The following is a 13,067-nucleotide window of genomic DNA, read 5'->3' as shown; positions in this document are numbered from 1 at the left end:
AAAGTTAAAAATAATGAATGAATTTATATTATTATTTTTGGTACTATAACAGTATTTTCTTTTTCAATCCTATTATTCTCTAGATAGAGGCAAGAAGATATAGATTTAGAGAACTCATATATTCTATATGAGTATATGAGATATATGCAAACATGTGTGATATATATATATTTAGCTATATAAAAATTTATGCACCAGAGTGTATGTTTGTTCAATTTCACCCTAATGTATGAAAACGAATAGTTTGAGTCTTCTGATAAAAATGGCAAATTTATTGACTGTATTTATTAATGTTTCTTTTCACAATCTTACTAATGTAGCATCAAGAATTTTTTTAATTAGTTAAAATTTTCATCAGACAATAATAAATCTGAGAGCCAATTAAAAATTTAAATATGATTTCAGAAGATGGAAATCAATAATTTTTGGTAACTGACTCAAAAAAGCAAAGAAATGTAAAATCGACTTGCCTATAAGGCCAAGATAAAGAGTCTTGAATATCATTCTCAGTAAGACTATTATTGCTGTAGATATGTGAATAAAACCTTTGAATTTTTAGGTACTGTTTTCCCAAAGGTTTAAGTGTGAAGTGCAGCTGAAAAGAAGAGGACTGGGTAGAAATCATTTAGAGACAATGACGGAATCCCAAATCCTACTTCTAGTTCAGATGGATAGGCAATTTAATTCCCCTGAAGCCTCCCCTAGGCAAAGAGTAAATGATTATTATTGAGATGAGGGTGGGCTATAAAAGGTTTGGACTAGAAATATAAGGAAGCGCTCAAGGAGGAGGGGATTGGAGGGATAAGATGTCAATAAAAACAAGGAGATTCGTTGAAAGTTTCCATACTGAATAGTTAGTAACACTGGCCCCTTCCCCTGCTAACATCTCAGAATTCTCATAATTATAAGCAGATTGGAGGCATTTTATCTGAATTAAATTATTTAAAAACCTGCTTAAAAAAAACCAATACTCACTGACTTCTGAGTCTCTTTAAAGCAAACAATTCAGTTCTTGACCTTCTCCCTATCCTGAAATCTGAAAGAAGTCAAGCTCAGAACCACATTTAGAGTTTTTGAAGTATGAACAAAGGTCCAAGAATCAGCAGGCCCTTGAGAATAAATTCAAATAAAAATCAGTGACATAATTAAAGAAACAGAAATGCAATTATACCAATCTAGCTGTCAACTACATTTAATAGTATTAACAATGAGAGCACTAAATAGTAATTTAAAAAACTGATACTCTTTTTCAATGATGATAGAAGTGGAAACGTAGGTTGAAAACTAGTAAAAGAAATAATTTCTTATTTTCCATAGTTGGAATTCAATAAACAATGTCTAAATTGAAAACTCCAGGCACAAAAGTACAAACGTTATTTGACAATATGCCACTAATTCTTAAGCAAATAGATACAGGAATAAGAATAAAATATACGCTTAGGGACCATGTGAAAATATTTGTTTTATTCAAATGTTGCAATATTATTTCAATAAGTGTACTCAAATTGCATTCATAAATTAAACTGTATTTTTATAAGAACAGAGAATTGAAGTATAAAGGAGGAAAATAATGGATAAGAAATAAAACACATAAAATTGTTTTGCCTTTGAAACTAATAGTGGTGTAAAGTTTAAAGATTTACTCCTAATCAGCAGAAATCTTCATAATTTAAAAGGTTCCTGGCAATAGCTGTTGTTATATTTATACATATTTATATAATATTTAGTCACCTATTTCAGACTGCAAATTTTAGATAAAATGACCAAATATATCATATAATTAAAGCTAATGTTGCTTTAAAGTGGTTTAGATTCAGTAACTATAGTAATGTTCAAAATAAAATTTATAAACAATTAAAAGCATTTTCAACTTTACACGCTTCACTTGCCTCAGAATTTCTGATGACTTAATTGAAGCTCAGAATATTAAACCCCAAATGAAATTGCTCGTGATTTTATTGCACACACTAATTAAACTCCTACCTGAAAATACTTTGAAAAGCATTATCAGGCCAGGCACAGTGGCTCACTCCTGTGACCCCAGCGCTTCGGGAGGCTGAGGCGGGCAAAACGAAGTCAGGAGTTTGAGACCAGCCTGGTCAATATGGTAAAACTCTGTCTCTACTAAAAACACAAAAAATTAGCCTGGTATGGTGGCAGACACCTGTAATCTCAGCTACTTGGGAGGCTGAGGCAGGAGAATCGCTTGAACCCGGGAGGCAGAGGTTGTAGTGAGCTGAGACAGTGCCACTGTGCAACAGAGTGAGACTTTGTCTCAAAGAAAAAAATAAAAGAAAAGAAAAGCATTATTAATATTTGCAGCCCCTTGTGATAAAAGTTTTAAACTTTAATATATTCAATAAATGTATGTATGTATATAATAAAAATTTAAATATTGTAGTAGAAACTACAATCTTTATATTACAAAAGAGAATACATTAACACGTTTTGAGAAGTTACTTGTATATCAGAATTGTTTGCTGACCAATTTCCTACTGGATATTATTACATAATTAAGTTTGCAATCCAACAAGAAAAAAAAAAAGTCTTTTGAAGTCTAGGATTAAATGAGTAAAGAAAGGCGGGAGAATACAGAAGATATAGAATGGAATAAAAGATCTGACGTCAAAAGTGTTTATTTACTCAAAGAATTGCAGAAAAAGCCAAGGCTATAGAAAGAAATCAAACAATCTAATGAGGTAGTTCAAAAAGATAAATTTCTCAGTTTATAGTATTTGTACAATTAGAAAAGTTGGAAGAAAAGAGAAATGGCAAAATAATATCTACATAAAAATATGTGGATAATACAACCAGTTCACAACTTTAAAACGAAGCTAAGAAATGAATGCCTTTGAGATGGAATTTTCATTAGAACATGAAGGGTAGTATTGTCCTCCTGGGCAGCTGTGTAAGAAAGTTCTATAGAAAGTCAAAGGACAAAATACAGAATAGAGATAAACTTTACAGTTTCAAGATGTAGATAATTTGATTTATGTCAGATTCTCATTATCTTCACATTACTCGGGGCATGGGGATGGCAGAAAAATGCCCCTTTTAAACTTGAGAAATATTTTTCTATAATTACTTTTCCTAATTCAAAAGGTGACACTACTTTCTGATTTTATTAAGTAGGCATAAATTTACAAAATGACTGAATATGTTTAACATGTTCTGTGGCATGACCTGACCAAATTCCAAGTTCATTTAGAAGTACTTGTGTAGATTTTGTCTGTTGAAAATGTAATAATATATACAACGATTTAGAGAATATGTTTATAATATATTAGAGAATGAGAAAATGCATCAGAAAACACCAAAAAAGTCATTATAATACAATATCTTCTGTGAATATAGTTTATATAGATTACAATTTCCTGTTCATAAATGTGACATACGAAAATAAACTACAAGTCACAAATATAACAAAATAAGCAAGCAAGAAAGGAAGCAAATATAAATGTTTGATTTGTGCATACCACAGATTTTACACAATTTCATTATCATATAAATAGCTCACATATATAATCTTCCATGCATTAATTTTGATAAACGCAACAGTAAAAATTAAGATTAATAGAGTTTTCCTTGAAAGGTTTGCTACAAGTTATATCTACAGCACTTTTCAGCATGGTTATGTTGTGCTCTGAGAAAGTTTGTATCTATTAGTGATTTACGATATCTGCTTACTGATGTTTTTATAGACTTCTAAACTGTAAAATTGCTTTTTTATATTCTTAACTTTTGATGCTTAGATTTAGATTTTGGCAAGTTATGAATCTTTACAAATGTGCTGATCTAGAAGAATGAAAGTGTATTGAACATTAAAAGATACTAATTATAAACACTTAAATACTCATAAATACTACACTAAAGCCTACAGCTGCCTGGTTATGCTTTCTTTGTTATCATTAATGCCATTACTCAAACTATTTTTACATTACCAAATTAGTCATTTATTAATTAGGTGAACATTTACCAAACAACTTCCATGATCTGGCCATTGAGTCAGGAAGACAAATATATAAAAAGATAATGCATTTCCAAATTTAGAATATTTACTACCTACTTGCAAAAACTTGTATAAGCAAACATTTGTAACAGATTATTATACGTACCATAGTAAAAGTAAGTTGGTAGTAGCATGGGAGCATATTAGTAGAATGACTACTAACATAGCCTGGAAACCAGGGAAGACTCTAAGTCTCTTGATAGATGAGTTAATTTACTTGGGTGTGGATGGGGGTTTTAGAAAAGAGAAACCATATGCACAAGTTCAGACGCTGCAAGAGAATATGGTATGTTTCTGAAACTTGAAATAGCTGAGTGTAGAGTATTGAGTGTTAGGGTAAGTTTAACTGGAAATGTGGCTTAGACGTCTCATGAAGATAAGATTATAAATAGTTGTAAGTTCTGGCTATATATTAAATATTTAGGACAAAAGAGAGATATTGAGAAGTTTTAAACAGATAATAAAGCTTTATTATAGATGCAATTAGAAGATCAATTTGAGAAAATATATTCTGGAGTTACTAAAACCAGACATTATTATTTAAGCTCAATATTGGGAATCTATACAAGAAAACTGTTTTGGGAAAGAGAATGGGTAAATTCAATCAATAATTAAGTTCAGCACTAAAAGCAAACCAATTATATGTGAAGAAACTATATTATTTTCTTAACCGTATTAGATGATACTATTCTACCATAAATTTCTAACTGGATTTCCTTATAAATGGCTTCTAACAAAACATTAACAATTGAACTCATTATCTTCCCAAATAAAATAACTGCATTTTGACTTTCCCCCTTCTACCTGTCTTCATCCTTTTCCATGCCACCACCTTAGTAGATGGCTTGAATTTATTTAAATTAAAACTTTAAGGAGTTTTTCTATAAAAATTGCAATTCAATTTTCACACTCAGGATGTTTAACACATTTCTTTACACAATATTATTTTCCAGTATGGAATTAATATTCAAACTTTCCAAGCAGTCCTAGTAATGCCCAACCAGTTTAAACCCATTTAGGTTGTACCATTTTCCTCTAATTCACCATTCCATACAATGCAGTCTCAACCAAAATCCTTCTTTCAAAATTGTTGTCCCACCAGAACTTCTGTAGAATTGGTATTATTTCTTCAATGAATGTCTGGTAGAATTAACCAGTAAAGCCATGCCTGTGACAGGGTTCTCTTTTGGAAGTTTGCATAATATTATACTACTTCATGTGTAGAGTTAGGACTGCAATGATATGCTTTCAATTCCTGTCTCCTTGGGACTTTGGTTGTTATAGATTTCATTTTTCACATGTTCTTTTTTTTTTTTTTTTTTTTTTTTTTGAGACGGAGTCTTGCTCTGTGCCCCAGGCTGGAGTGCAGTAGCGCCATCTAGGCTCACTGCAAGCTCCGCCTCCCGGGTTCACGCCATTCTCCTGCCTCAGCCTCCCGAGTAGCTGGGACTACAGGCGCCCGCCACCTCGCCCGGCTAATTTTCTTGTATTTTTAGTAGAGACGGGGTTTCACCGTGTTAGCCAGGATGGTCTCGATCTCCTGACCTCGTGATCCACCCGTCTCGGCCTCCCAAAGTGCTGGGATTACAGGCTTGAGCCACCGCGCCCGGCCTCATTTTTCACATGTTCTAAAACCCACTATATATTACCTATTATTTTTGCTTTTGACAATCAATTATCTTACACATTAATGTTGGGTGGATTGAATGCATGAATATGTGAAAAGTACTGGGAACAATGTCTGGCACATGGCAGTGTCCAATAGATGTTAGTTATTGTTAGCTGTTATATGTTTCTGATCCATTCTCATCAACTAATTCACCTATTCCTTTGCCAATACCATACCATTTTGATAGCTAGGAAAGGCTCAACTCACTATTCTTTTTTATGGCTTTTGTCCTCCAAAACTTACTTCTCCATATAAAATTTAAAACATTTCACCACTTTCAAGAAAGGGAAAAAAAAGCAGCATTTATTTTAACAAATGATATTGGGACAAATTGGACATCCATAATTAAAAATATTAATCTCAAACTTTACTTCACAATCTACACAAAAATTAACAAAAATGGTTTGTTAGCCTATCGGTAAAAGCAAAAACTGTAAAACTTCTAGAAGAAAATGTTGCAAAACTTTTCATGGCTTTGGAGCTTATGAAACCCCAATAAGGATGAGAATATGCAAATAAACATAGAGCATCCTGCGGTGCCAGGGAGCAAGGAGCAGCTGCAAACCAAACCAAACGAAAAGCCACAGTGATGGGGGGTGACAAAAGGACACAGAGGCTAACTAAAGGAGCTCCAAGTGGTCAAAGCTGGAAACTTTGAGTAACAAAGTAATTAACTAAATAATTAATAATTAAATATTTAAGTAAAATAGGTAATGAAATAATTAGCTAAATTATTAAATAGTTCATCCCCTGAAGTATTGGATTATAAACCAAAGTATACAATAGATGTCCATAAGTCCATACTGATATAAATAAATGATTTAATAAATAAACACATGGGGAAGAACAGGCAAATCCTCCACACAGGAGAACTCCAAATAATTGAGGTAGCTATTCCCCTGCAAGGAGATAAAGCATAACTTCCCTTTTTTAAAGTATAGACTATAGGTAGTGACTTGCAAAAAGCACAGTAGAGAAGGAGGTGGGAAAATCACTTTATGGTGGAGAAACCTAATCAACACTGCCCCAGCCAGGTGACCAGGATTAATACCAGCAGTGATAAGCCATGTTGATGGTGTGTGCTCTAGACAGGATGGGATGGGAATGGCACTTTCCCTCTGTAATCTTCCTTACAAAAACATATAATTCCAGTCAGATCATAAGAAATACATCAGAAGAATTTTAGGAGAGGACATCCTACAATATATCTGACCTGTATTGAAAGTGTCAAGGTCATCAAAAACAGGCAAGTGTGAGAAACTGTCACAGCCAAGGGGAGCCATGGCTAATTGTAATTGTAATGTGGTACCCTTGATGGGGTCTTGGGACAGAAAATACATGTTAGGGCAAAACCAAGGAAATCAGGACCAAACATAGACTTTAATTAATAATGATGTATTATATTGATTTATTATTGTTGATAATAAATGTATCAACAATTATTATTGCCATAATAATTATGACAAATGTACCACACTGTAAGATTCTAGGAACAGGGTAAATTTAGGGCAGATGAGAGCTTTCTGTGTTTTCTCCAACTTTTCTGTGAGTCTGGAACTACTCTAAAATAAAAACACTGATTTTTAAAAATCTATTAAGCACATCATTAGTCATCAAGCAAAGGCAAGTTAGAGCCTCAATGAGACACCACTCCATAGACACCAGAGTGCCTTAGAGAAAATGATTCAACAACACCAAGAGTTGACAGGTAATGTGGAGCACCTAAAACCCTCATACATTTCAGGAAGGAATGCAAAATCCCACAATCAATTTGGAAAGCAATATGATAATTTTTTAAAAATCTAAAAAAAGCTCTTGATATTTGACCCAAAAATTTCACTTGTAGATATTTACCCAAGTAAAATGAAAGCATATGTGTATGCAAAGTCTTGTACATGAGTGTTCTTAGCAGTTTTATTCACAATAGCTGCAAACTGGAAACAACCCAATCTGTGTCTGTCAGCTGGTAGTGACTGGATAAACAAATGGTGGTTTATTTGTGGAACGGAACACTACTCAGCAATGAAAATGAATGAATGACTCACGCATTCTGTAACATAGATAGACCTCAACAACATTTTATCAAGCAAGAGAAACCCAGCAGAAAAGAGGACATACTGTATGCTTCCATTTATGTGAAATTCTAGAACAGGCAAAAATAATCTATAGAGATAAGAAGCGGATCAGTGGTTTCCTGGGGCAGAGAATGGGAGAATGGGGCTGGTGGCAAAGGGACAAAAGGGAACTGTCCCAGTGATGAAATTATTCTTATGTTTATTGAGGAGACGGTTACCCATGTCTGCATGTCTACATGTTTATCAAACTCACCATATTGTGTGCTTCAAATGGATGCATTTTACTATGTGTAAATTGTACCTTAATAAAGTTGAATTTTTTAAAGAACAAAAGCAACAACAAAAATAAAAAATATTGAGAATCTAACTGGAATTGTATTATTTATACACCATTTTTTTTGTTGTTGTTGTTTGTTTTTGTTTTTTTGTTTTGTTTTGTTTGTTTGTTTTTTGAGACAAGGTGTCACTCTGTCCCAGACTGGAATGCAGCCATACAATCTCGGTTCACTGCAGTCTTGATCTACCAGGCTCAAGCAAGTCTCCCATCTCAGCTTTCCTAGCGGCTGGGACCACAGGCAGGCACCACCCCACAAGGGTAATTTTTTTGTTGTTTGTTTGTTTGTTTTTGTAGAGATGGGGTCTTGCTATGTAGCCCGGACTGGTCTCAAACTGAAGTGATCCTCTCATCTCCATCTCCCAAAGTACTGGGATTACAGACATGAGCCACCATGCCTGGCCAGAATTTTTTAAACAACACGATGGGAGTAGAGTGTGGTGGCTTATGCCTGTAATCCCAATGATTTGGGAGGACAAGGCGGGAGAATTGCTTGAGGCCAGGAGTTTGAGATTAGCCCCAGCAACATAGCGAAACCTAAACTCCACAAAAAAATAAAAGCAAAAATAATGATAACTAGCCGGGCATGGTGGCTTGAGCCTGTGGTCCCAGCTACTCATAAGGTTGAGCGGGAAGGATCGATTGAGCTCAGGAGTTACAGACAAGCCTGGGCACATAATGAAACCTCATCTCTATAAAAAATACAAATATTAGCCCAGTGTGGTGGCACGCATCTGTACTACAGCTACTTGGGAGGTTGAGACAGGAGAATCGCTTGAACCGAGTAGTTGCAGTGAGCCATGATTGCACCACTGCACTCCAGCCTGGGCTACAGAGCGAGAATCCCTCTGTCTAAAGAACAAGCATGCAAACCAACGAACTAACCCACTGTGGGTTCCCCTCCGGTGTCCTGGTGTGTTTCCTGCTGTCTTCCTCCTCCTGTGTGTGCACTCACAGCAATAAACACCAGTGGTGTGTGTCTCACACGCATCTCCAGCCCCATCGCCATCTCTCTGAGCTCGACTCTTTTTACAAAAGGCCACTTGACATCTTCACTTGGCAGCTCAAAAGCTCCTTCAACCCAGTGTGCACAAGCCAAACTCTGTATCTTCCCATTCAGAGCAGGTTATGTAAGATCTTGCTTGTCTGAAACATCTTGATTGATTATTCTACCCTCCCTGATTCTTCTTCTTTTTTTTTTTTTTTTTTTTTTTGAGATGGAGTCTCGCTCTGTCGCGCAGGCTGGAGTGCAGTGGCTGGATCTCAGCTCACTGCAAGTTCCACCTCCCGGGTTTACGACATTCTCCTGCCTCAGTCTCCCGAGTAGCTGGGACTACAGGCGCCCGCCACCTCGCCTGGCTAGTTTTTTTGTGTGTGTATTTTTAGTAGAAACGGGGTTTCACCGTGTTAGCCAGGATGGTCTCGATCTCCTGACCTCGTGATCCGCCCGTCTCGGCCTCCCAGAGTGCTGGGATTACAGGCTTGAGCCACCGCGCCCGGCCCCTCCCTGATTCTTCAGTGAAACTTTGGTTGGATATGAAATTTTAGGTGGGAAATCCATTTCCCTTGAAATTTTGAAGACATTTTCTGTTATTTTCTAGATTTAACTGCTGCTTTTGAGACATCTGATTTTTGAGACATGTTGAATCCTAGCCCTTTGCATGTGACTTTTCCTTTCTTTCTCTTTCTCCCTCTCTCTTGAATCTTTTAGAATCTTCTCTTTATCACCAGCACTCTGAAATTTTATGGTGATACGTCTCACTGACAACATGCCTCTAATTTTCTTATGTTTTATCCTTCTTTCCATCTTTTAGATTATTGCTTTCTTTTCTGGGAGATCTTCTCAACTTCATTCTCAAATGTCCATGGAGATTTTTGTTTCTTCTCTCATGATTTTAATTTCAAAAAACCCTGTTGTCTCTGGGTTTTTTAATCTGTCTACTTTTAAAAGTATCCTATAATTAATGTATGGGTAAAATTCCTTCCATCTCTCTAGGGATATTGATAGATATTTTTGGAAAGTCTCATTTGTGGCATAAACTATTTTCTCCAAGTTGGCTTATGTTAACTCCTCCAGCAAGACTTTTTGATCATCTCCTTTCCAACACATATTAAGGTGCTTGGTTGAAATAGATACTAATGTAAACTTTTCACCTTTAGTAACTCAGTTCTTGTAAGGATCTAGGGGTCGGCATGGTATTATACCAGTTTATGAAAAGGGGAACCGATGCCGAGGTACACTAAGCTGCCTGGGAATACAGCCCAGGCATTCTGGATCCAGACCCATCTCTCTTGTGACACACTTCAACACCCAACTGGTCGCTCATTAGCATCTTTCATTTTTTGGTGTTCTCTTTGTCTCTCCTACTGAAGCTGAACCTCAGTGAGGGCAGGAAGTATGCCATTTTTATTTCAATTCAATTTCTCTAGGGAACTGTGGATTCATTTATTCATTAGCAAAATCGAGATCATAATATCCGACTGACGAGGTTGTTGCAAGGACTTGCAATGGAAAGCTCATGGAAAGTGCTGTAGGCCCTTGGGCAGACAGAACTCCTGAGGGCTCACCTTGCAGGCCTCTCCTGACCCTCACTGTGTTCCCAGGGGCTCCCCGGAGCGCTCCCTGAACCCCTCCCCTCATCTTCGTTCCCCTAAGGCTTCCTGGGCAGCCCATGCCCACTATCCTCACACTCTGCTTCTCTTTTTGCCTCAAGTGGGCATCCTACAGAGCCAAGCTGCTCTGTTGTGGACCCTGAAGACTCCTTAGAAGTAGATACACCCGCAGAGCCAGCCCAACCCTCAAAACCCATTGCTTACGTGAAACCCTTGAGACCGGAGGCCCCAGCTGGCACAGAGTCGGCTCCTCCTGCAGAAAGAGGTCGGTGGCGGGGAGGAAGCCCGCGGGCAGGGCGAGGCCGTGGTAGAGGGCATGGGCCACGCAGGGAAGCTGGCCAGAGACAGGGGGCAGAACGCTTGCTGGGACCAGACATGCACATCCAATTGCACCAACATGGAGAGCCAGGCCACCAGGGGGAACCGGAAATCAGGCAGACCTCAGCCTTCTCTTTTCCTGGAACAGCTCCTGTGCCTAGAACTGTGGAAGGCCCAGGACCCGAAGTAGCCCAGCCTGAGATGGGGCATCAGGAGCCGCCCCCTGTCTTTGGCCCTGAGGCTGTTGCCTGGGAACCCATGTTGATCCTCTATCCCTGCATCAGGTTTAGGACTCTGGGTGGCTCAGATGTTTTACAGGTAATTCAAACCCCCAGTGGCACCTATGTGCAAGGGGTCCCCGTGTTCATCACCGACATTGCATACTGACGTTTATCTGTCACCCACATTGTTCCCAGCCTCCCTTTCTTCCACCTGGACTTTCCCCCACCCCCAAACTCCAGCCCCATTTCGACTCCACTCCTCCCCTCGGGAACCCTCACTTTGTGTTGTCAGGATGGAGCCTCTATGCACTCCTCCCAGGACCTTGACAGTAGTCCATCTGCTTCCAATGCCCCTCTGGTCCTTGCTTTGTACTTTCTGTCAAAGTTGCACATGCATGGAGTTCCTCAATGCTTTTTAAAATAAGCCGGCAGTTCCCCTAATCTTACTGTGCTTATATTAAAAGCCAATAGAGATACTTGGGATGAAAAACAAGGTTGTCGGAATCCAAAGTTATGTTGATGGTTTGAATCACAGAATAGATAGGACTGAGGAAAATATCAGTAAAAACTAGATGTTTAGGCAAGAGAGAGATGGACAGTGCGACAGAACAATCATTCTGAGGACCAGAGGTCATCTAACATGGAGCTCTCCCGGGAGAGCCAGAACATTTGTATGACAGCAAAATACAAGGAAATCGTGGCTAATGATTTCTCCCAATGGAAGAAATATATGAATCCTGAGCAGGATACAAGAAGAACACCCATTGAGAGTATGAGGTATGGTGAAGAGAACATTCCAAAAGCTGCCTGAGAGCTGAGACCTACAAGGAAAGCAGAACCAGGGTGATGTTAGACTTTGCCTGGCAGCATGGATGACTGTGGAAAGCAATGGTGCAATATCCTCACAGCTTCGAGAGGAAAATCACTCTGAATCTACTGTTCTATGAGCAATCAAAGAAATTGTTGGAGACCATCCTGGCTAACACGGTGAAACCCCCTCTCTACTAAATAATACAAAAAACTAGCTGGGCGAGGTGGCCGCGCCTGTGGTCCCAGCTACTCGGAAGGCTGAGGCAGGAGAATGGCGTAAACCCGGGAGGCGGAGCTTGCAGTGAGCTGAGATCCGGCCACTGCACTCCAGCCTGGGCTACAGAGCGAGACTCCATCTCAAAAACAAAAAAGAAATTGTTGGAGAGAGAAGGAGGCAGGCAGTGTCAGCTAAAGGGCAAGGCCACATGAAGGGAGAAATGGCATACAGAAAAAGGAGAAAAAGGCAGAATCCTACTCAGACTGGACCTGAAGCCTGTGCTTCCCCTGAACTTAGAGTACACAACTTATAATGTGCAAGCTGCTAAACTCCCTTATTGTACAAGGCGATTTGAAAGGAGCTGTTATGCACAGTGAAAGTATAAGTCATGTTTTTCAGCCAGGAAAAAGCCAAACCAGACAACCTGGAAGAAGTGGGATGCAACAAGAGTCAGTAAGCAAGGGAATTAGGAAACTGTATTATTAAGTCTAGATAACTATGATTCTGGAAGAAACATGGATGGCCTAGAATTAAAATCCCAGAAGACTTTAACATAGACATGTGGGGCATGAGAAAATTCAGAAGGAGCTAGAAGTTACTGAAGTTCTTGTCTAGAGCCTGGAAATGATATAGTGGCTGAATATAAGAGCAATGAAACTCTAGTCTCTGACACATTTTTAAGTCTCAATGTAGGTATCCATTGGGAACCACTAAATGAATTGGAATAGAATCTAAAATTTCAAACAGATTGAGGAAAAAGGGGATCAAAGAACATTTGATGAATCAAATAAAAGGTGTGTG

At 38.1% G+C, this 13,067-nt stretch overlaps 1 protein-coding gene across 1 annotated transcript in view; it reads left to right on the top strand.

Annotated features, from left to right (window-relative positions):
• LOC105485622 (proline-rich protein 20E-like) overlaps positions 1–11,405 on the top strand; it is a 39,095-nt gene extending 27,690 nt beyond the window's left edge. Inside the window, exons 4-5 of the mRNA XM_071081600.1 lie at positions 9,045–9,212; positions 10,744–11,405. Of these exons, the coding sequence (XP_070937701.1) occupies positions 9,045–9,212; positions 10,744–11,405 (830 nt within the window). The remainder of the gene's footprint in view (positions 1–9,044; positions 9,213–10,743) is intronic.
• Positions 11,406–13,067: the final 1,662 nt, after the last annotated feature.

This window comes from Macaca nemestrina, chromosome 16, assembly GCF_043159975.1.
Source record: "Macaca nemestrina isolate mMacNem1 chromosome 16, mMacNem.hap1, whole genome shotgun sequence".
NCBI classification, from domain to species: Eukaryota; Metazoa; Chordata; class Mammalia; order Primates; family Cercopithecidae; genus Macaca; species Macaca nemestrina.
The sequence above is the reverse complement of the archived record's forward strand: the minus strand, read 5'-3'. Positions and strand labels throughout refer to the sequence as shown.